This window comes from Octopus bimaculoides, chromosome 4 (assembly GCF_046866305.1).
Source record: "Octopus bimaculoides isolate indiv1 chromosome 4, ASM4686630v1, whole genome shotgun sequence".
In the NCBI taxonomy this organism is placed as follows: Eukaryota; Metazoa; Mollusca; class Cephalopoda; order Octopoda; family Octopodidae; genus Octopus; species Octopus bimaculoides.
In genome coordinates, this window is record NC_142931.1 from 132256995 (window position 1) to 132265264 (window position 8270).

General features: G+C 35.5%; 1 protein-coding gene across 2 annotated transcripts in view; it reads left to right on the top strand.

Moving 5' to 3' along the window:
- The window catches only part of LOC106874677 (solute carrier family 12 member 8), a 74799-nt gene that overhangs the window by 59588 nt on the left and 6941 nt on the right, over positions 1-8270 (top strand). For both annotated transcript variants that reach the window (XM_089351489.1, XM_089351490.1), the window contains exons 8-13: positions 699-786; positions 2011-2157; positions 3326-3866; positions 4708-4796; positions 6004-6121; positions 7453-7510. In XM_089351489.1, the coding sequence (XP_089207615.1) occupies positions 699-786; positions 2011-2157; positions 3326-3866; positions 4708-4796; positions 6004-6121; positions 7453-7510 (1041 nt within the window). The remainder of the gene's footprint in view (positions 1-698; positions 787-2010; positions 2158-3325; positions 3867-4707; positions 4797-6003; positions 6122-7452; positions 7511-8270) is intronic.

Below are 8270 nucleotides of genomic sequence, written 5' to 3' on the forward strand. Positions count from 1 at the left end.
TTAACTGACTATGACGTTTTCCTCTCTTCAGTTGTAGAGAGTTCATGTACCTCCGGCCATTTGAGCCTAAGTTGCCTATAAAGCTAAGAACTTTGTAAGTGCAAAACCAATTGTCACTCTCTGACCGGCCATAACAAACAACCTGCTAAATATACTACTGCTCTAATGTTTTAGAATGTGTTCCTTTTTCATGGATATGAACTACTATATATGTATTAATGTGTCTGTGTGTTTGAGTCCTATCACTACTTGACAACCAGTGTCGGTTTGTTTACATTCCTGTAACTTAGCATTTGGGTAAAAGAGACCAATAGAATAAGTACTGAGCTTAAAAATATGTACTGGGATTAGTTTGTTTGGCTAAACCATTCAAAGCAGTGCCCTGGCATGACTGCAGTCCAATGACTGGAACAAACAGGAGATAAAAGACTTTCAGATGCCATTTTGACTTTAGTTTAGAAGGCCTACTTTTGTCATATACTAAGGATTGCATAAATAGTAGAAGTGCCTGTGGTATACTCAGCTACTTACGTTACAAACTGAGTCAATAGTTTCATTGATCAAACAATTAGAACACTTTTGCAAAAATAAACAGGAAAGTCATTGAAATCATGCAAGTTCTATATTATTTTTGTATGCAAACATTACTCTTTTCAATATTTAGTATTGTTAACATGGTTTCTTCTCTATTTTAATAGTACCTTCTTATATGTTGCTATTGCAACTGTTCTCGGGGCAACCTGCACAAGAGCTTCACTTCAGGGTTATTATATGATAGCAGAAAAGGTAAGTCATATGAAATACACTAAAATTACTGTTTGATTTAAGCTAATAGATCACTTTAGTCTCAGTTATTAGTATGGATTTTTTTCATTTGATTCATAAAGTTTCAGTTCTGATCCAGTTGATTGACTGTCAGCCTATTGACCAGCCAATTGACCAGCCTACTGTCAGCCTATTGCTGTGATGCAACCATGGCCAAGACACTTAAATTATACTGACCCCTTTGTGTCTTGTCCTGGTCCCAAACCCCTCACTGAACACTTACATCAAGTCTTCCTTCATAGAATTGCATTCCTCTGCAATTTTTTGACAAGCATCTACTCAAAGAATTTCTAATTGAACATAAACAACATTAATCTTATCAATAGTGAAGGGCTTTCAAAGGAATATTGATTTGCTCTCACTAATTAACTGTTTAAATGGATGCAGCTTAATCAAGCATTGTCTTAATGTGAATCAGATTAATAATCCATTGCTCTTAAGTTGTGGCAGTTGATCCCTCTAATTTGCAATATCTTCACATTGTCAAGGTGGTGAGCTGGCAGAAATGTTAGCACACCAGGCAAAATGCTTAGCGATATTTCATGTCTTTATGTTCTGAGTTCAAATTCCGCTGAGGTCGACTTCACCTTTCATCCTTTTGGAGTCGATAAATTAAGTATCTGTTGTGTACTTGGGTCGATCTAATTGACTGCCCCCCCCCCCAAAAAAAAATTTCGGGCCTTGTACCCAGAGTAGAAAAGAATATCTTCATGTCACGTTCTCGCATTGAGATTTTCAAAAGTCTCCAAATGGCTCAGATAAATTATTGTTAAAAAGATTATAATTTTTTTGGACAGTTAACCTCATATTTATGGATGAAAAATTTGCTCAATACTTACACCCGTGAAAATGTAAATTTTAGAAAATACAAAAACATTATAATCTTGAGAAAATCCTGATTTTAATGTCTGAGGAAGGCCTACACAGTAATTAATGAATGATATTGCTGAAAAAGAGCCAGTCATTACTGACATTGTAATAATAATAAAATCACTCATTAATGGATGCATCTGATTATGAAAGTACAGCAGCTGACTATAGTTATTGCTCACTCATAAGACATCAACCACTTCCTTCCTTTCTCTCTCTCTTCAGTGAATTGTTTTACCTTTTTGGAAACAGGTGCTATCTTGCATTTTATTTGGTCAATGTAACGACATAAAATATTTCATTCTATTCTTGTAGGTTTCCGTTATTGGAATTCTTTTTCTGGCTGGTTTATACATATCTTCAATTTCTTCATGTATGGGTAGTTTATATGGGCCACCTCGAGTTCTCCAGTCTATAGCCAATGAAAATGTTATTCCTGCCATCAAACTACTTGGTCAAGGGGTAAGCATTTCCAATATTGAAAACTTCTATATTTTAGCCTGTTTTTTTCTTCTTTAATATCATTATTTACACAATTGTTTTACAGCCTAACATGATTGGATTGGTATTTGAAATTTCGAATATTAGTATATGAGTTATTGGAGCTATTATATTTGTAGTTGTGGTAAGTAGCTTACTTACGAACCACATGGTTCTGGGTTCAGTCCCACTGTGTGGCACCTTGGGCAAGTGTCTTCTACTATAGCCTCGGGCCGACCAAAGCCTTGTGAGCGGATTTGGTAGATGGAAACTGAAAGAAGCCCGTCGTATATATGTATATATATATATATGTATGTGTGTGTATATGTTTGTGTGCCTGTGTTTGTCCCCCCAACATCGCTTGACAACTGATGCTGGTGTGTTTACGTCCCCGTAACTTAGTTGTTCAGCAAAAGAGACTGATAGAATAAGTCCTGGGGGCGATTTGCTCGACTAAAGGCAGTGCTCCAGCATGGTCACAGTCAAATGACTGAAACAAGTAAAAAAAAAAAAAAAAAGGATATTTCTGCCTCCAAAAACTTCAACAGTAAAATAGGACTTGTGTCTATTATTTGTTATGTTGAATGGAGAATTGTAATATAGCATGGTTTGAGTTCGTAACCTTGCGATTTGAAATCTGGTATACTGATATCATCTTACTTTATTTCATGTTAAAAGTTTATTAGAAATTTAAAAAATCAAAAGATTATTTATTTATTCAACTCTTATACCAAACTTTTCTATTCTATATAATTCTATCAACCATTGTAAATATATGTATGTATGTATGTAATAATACAAATAATATGTGAGTATATGCATATGTATGTACATACCTAGATCTACATGTATGTATAGATGCATATCTGGGTACAGGACGTCACAAAAAAACGTGGACAAAATGAAAAACAGAACATAAACAGAGCACAGAAAACAAACAGGCAACATAGAGAACATTTCCTTCATCAGCTGCCACCATACTAAACTAAGCGTTTCAAAGAGTTTGTGTGTGCGTATGCATGGATGTGTGGGTATATTTGTATGCATGCATATGTATGTATGTATGTGTGTCTCTGTATTTATGTACCATTGGTAGATATTTGTTGACTTGTTTTTTTGTTTTCTTTTTGTTTTTTTTTCCTATTTCCAGAAAGGTGCTAACAAGGTTCCTGTCTATGCTCTCATTGTGGTGACATTAGTGATTCTTCTGTTTGTTGTTGTCGGTGATGTAAATACTTTGGCTCCGGTTGTCACTACCTCTTTCATGTTCACCTATGCTGCTGTTTGCTACTCCTACTTTGCACTAGCAATGAGCTATGACAGACGTCAGCAGCAAGATGCCAAGTACTCTGTAAAGCCTGTGGAGAACACTTTGAAATCAGAATTAGATGGTAAAGAATCAGCAGATTACGGTTCCACCCACCAATCTAAGCAACAGACTATACACAAAGATTCTTTCCAGCGTTTTGCTACTGACTTAGACAAGCTTTTCCCTGAACGCCTCACTCATCGTGGTCAACACCATCTTGCAAGGCAACAATTGGATGAAAATTCTCCTACTACACCTGAAGAAGCAGTTTTTGATATAACTACTAGACACTTAGAAAAACAAAATGCAGATAAAGTTACTGATGCCAAAGAAGATGCAGGAGATACAACCAAACTTTTAGTGGAACCAAAACCTGCAATGGGTAAATATTTTTTCTCTCAATCATTCTCATTCTCTTAACCAGTGTTTCGCATGGCAGGAGCAAACTGCAAGGTCAGGAAAGGGGTGGACAAATTACCATGATTAATCTTTTCTACTCTAGGCACAAGGCCTGAAATTTTGGAGGAGGGGGCCAGTCGATTACATCGACCCCAGTATGCAAATCGTACTTAATTTATTGACCCCCAAAAGGATGAAAGGCAAAGTTGATCTTGGCAGAATTTGAACTCAGGACGTAAAGACAGACGAAAGACCACTAAGCATTTTGTCCAGCTTGCTAATGTTTCTGCCAGCTCACCGCCTTCAAATTGCCATGATTAATAAAAGATGGTTTAAAATTTTTTAAACCTGTTCAGTGAAGAGTGAAGAATTATATGGAAGCAAGCTCTGTTTTATTTTCTCGTTATTAACAGGTGCATGGCTTAGTGGTCAGGGTATTCAGCTTACAATTGTAAGGTCGTGAATTTGATTACCGGTGGCATGTGTCCTTGAGCAAGACACTTTATTTCACGTTGTTCTAGTCCACTCAGCTGAGAAAAATTAGTAGTGTCTAAATTTCAATGGGCCAATTTTGTCACATTATGTGTGACTCTGAATCTCCCTGAGAACTATGTTAAGAGTAGAGCTATCAACAAAATACCTTGTGGTATTTAGTTTTGGTGCTCTATGTTATGAAATGAAATATTACTAGGATTTATAAAATAAGTACCAGGCATATATTGAGGTTCATCCATTTGATTAGCACAAGAAATCATATATCATCCTATAAATAATTCAGCATTACCAGCAGAAGTTGACCCTAACATTTTGCCATTTATTTTCAGTTGACCAAAAAGGCCCCAATACAGAAATTCATCAACAACCCCAATCCTGGTACTCTTTGCTATGTAACCGTTGGATATCTTTAATAGGCGTAAGTCAATTTCTCTTCCTCTTTTCTTTCTCTTTAAATGCATTTTTTCTGTTGATGTTACAAGCTTGAAAGGTCTCATTTCTTATCATTTTGTTCAATACTGGGACATTTCCTTAGAAATTTTCTCCACTTATTTTATAATCAGATTAGTTATAAATAAGCTGATATTTTCAATTTGTTGATCCATAGAGTCATTTTATATTCTCCACAAAAATGTTATGTAGTCTTGTGAGACTTTGTACAGAACTGGGCAGAATGATGTAAAGGACTGAGAATTGCCCATACAGCAACTACCTTCTCTTTCTGCAGCAGCAGAATAGGTTAAGAGAAAAGAAAATATAACCTATACTGCTTGTTACTAAAATTACAAGAATTAAGCTGTGAGTTCAACACAATTCTGAGTTCAACTTCTGTCAGTCTAGAGAAAGCCACTTCAGTATCTCTCTCAGAACAGAGTTTCTGAACTATCTCAGCTTGGTTTAGTATTAGATCTGTATTCTGGTTCTGATCACTGGGAGAGACTTAGAAAGTGGCTTGGAATTTGATCTTGAGATTTACTTTTCTAAATTTTTCCCAGTAATCAGAACCAGAATATAGATCTAATATTAAACCAAGCTGAGATAATAGACACTGAAGTGGCTTTCTCCTGACTGACAGAAGTTGAAATCAGTATTGCAAGTTAACAAACCACCTCTTAATTTTACCCCAGTTGCCACTTCTTAAAGGGTTGTGTTCCTCTTAACCTGTAGCATCTATTTACATCTAAGTGAATTGAACTATTTCAGATTTTTTTGACCACACTCCCAGCACACTACTAGTCACAAGATATGAAACACCAACCACTTGGCTGATTGTCTTGTATCATTTTTACAATATCATCTGAACTTAATTGCCTACAAAACCATCATAATCTGTGCAATCCAATTCTGCAATCCTGTTTCAATCCCCTGATGCAACTGTTTTATTTTCTTACATTGCTAATGAACTGAAAAAGGTATGAACATCTCACAAGCTTACTGTAAATATCTGAAGTGCTGTACTAATGTGAGAAATCAATCAATCAATCAATAAGCCACTAAACAAACATTCCTAAATCTATACTTATAACACTGAAGGTGTGATGATGAATGTATGATAAATCTAAATAAGCTGTTGTTATTGAGTTACCAAATATTTGAATTGTTCTTATGAAATTCTTCTCTTTCAGACTTTCATCTGTATCATTGTTATGTTTTCAATACAATGGCTATATGCTCTTGGAGAAATTTTATGTTTTATTGGTATATATATGTATATAGGACAGGCTACACCTGGCTATTTTCCTGGTAAGTTCCATTTAAATTTCTCTGTTCACACACATACTCATACATGCACATACTGTCTTAGACACGCACATATGCACATTTATGCACACACATATATGCACACATGCACATATGCATACATACACATATGCGCACATACACATTTTCACACACAAACACATATGCACATACACACTTGCACAATATTCTTTATCACCTGCTTTTTTCTCATGTGCACTCACTTTTACAAATGCATTCTCTTACACATACACTCACCACTTCAGCTTTTGTACAAACACTCACACACGTTATAAAGTGGGCCATGACTTATTTTAAGAGAGTGTAGAAGAAAATGAAACAAGTCACTGGCTGCCATAACATTTAATCGTTCTCTCTTGATACAGCCTCATGTTGCATGAAACTTTCCATTTTTAAATTAAAATTTCTATCTAAATTTTATTACATTAAAGTTTATGCAGAACTTCATTTTAAGCCCCCGTGTTAAGAAAGACAGAAGCAAAATGTATTAATAGTTTGCCTAAATATCTGAGGTACATTGTTACTAATAACTTTGTCTGTTAGAGTTATATTTACAAAATTTATATCTACTCTACATTTGGATCAGTTTAATCTCCATTGATCACTAACATGTCTTATTTGAGGTTGGGTACAGGAAACTAAGGGTAACAGCATTCTTATTCACTAAACAGCTCATGTCACAGAATATAGGATTGATATAAATATTGTAAATAAATATTTCAAACATGAGATACATGGTTCATAAGATAACTATGTGATTAAGAAGTTCATTTTGCAACCATGTGGTTTTTTGGTTTAGTTCCACTATGCAGCGCCTTGGGCAAATGTCTTCTACTATAGCCCTTGGTTAACTAAATCTTGTAAAGGAATTTGGTGGAGAGAAACTGGATGGAGACCCAGCATACACATACATACATACATACATACCTACTGTGTGTGTGTGTGTGTTTGTGTTTGTCCCACTACTGCTTGACAATTGGTGTTAGTTTGTTTACATCCATGTAATCTAGTGATTCAGCAAAAGAGACCAATAGAATAAGTATCAGATTTAAGAAATTCGTATTGGGATTGATTTGTTCAACTAAAATCCTTCAGGACAGTGCTCCAACATGGCCACAGTCCAACAACTGAAACCAGTAAGAGAAAGGTATCTCCTAATTAAAACATATAGTGTATTCTCATTAGGAATATGTCATTAATCTCTAACGGACACCAAATAAAATATATAACTTGATGTATTTTCTTTAAGAGTCTCCTTTATCTGAAGTGATTATAAATTTGGTAACACAAATTTTACCGTTCCTTCTTTGCAGGTATAGCTGAATTTAATTTATATGACTGGATTAAAAGAGGCTGTTTGGTATGTTTAAAGTAAGTGTACGACTGACAAATTCTAGTCTCAAATTTTTTTTTTTTTTAATCTAAAAATTATTATTTTTTCTTTAAATAGAGCAAACACATTGTTGATCTACCCTTTGTAGTGCAATACAGATGCTAACCAAGCATGTGGTGAATTTGGTTGATGGTAAATATGTGGAAGCACATTGTGTGTGTATGTATATGTTGTTACATTTATGTTTATGTATATGTATATATTACATACATATAGCACTATCTGAATGCAATTGATGCTCGGCCCACCTGAATGGCTCCTGTACCAGTGGCACATAAAAAGCACCCACTTCACTCTCAGAGTAGTTGGCGTTAGAAAGAGCATCCATCTGTAGAAACATTGCCAGACCAGATTGGAGCCTGGTGCAGCCGCTGGCTCTCCAGACCTTAGTCAAACTGTCCATGATCATCATCATCTATACATGTGTGTCTTTGTGCTTGCCCCACCCCTCATCATTGCTTGGCAACTGTTGTTGGTTTGCTTATGTCCTTGTATGTAAGTGGTTTGACAAAAGAGACTGATAGGATAGACTTAAAAACGTAAGTACTGCAGTCGATTTGTTAAACTGAACCCTTCAAGGCAGTGCCTCAGCATGGCAATAGTCCACTGACTGAAACAAATCAAAGAAAGGCAGGCTCTCATAAACTCTGTTAAAAACCTTTATGAAGGCACAGTGGCTGGTAGAGGTCCCTAATATACATATATATACTTAGACACACATACACACAGAGTAAGAGT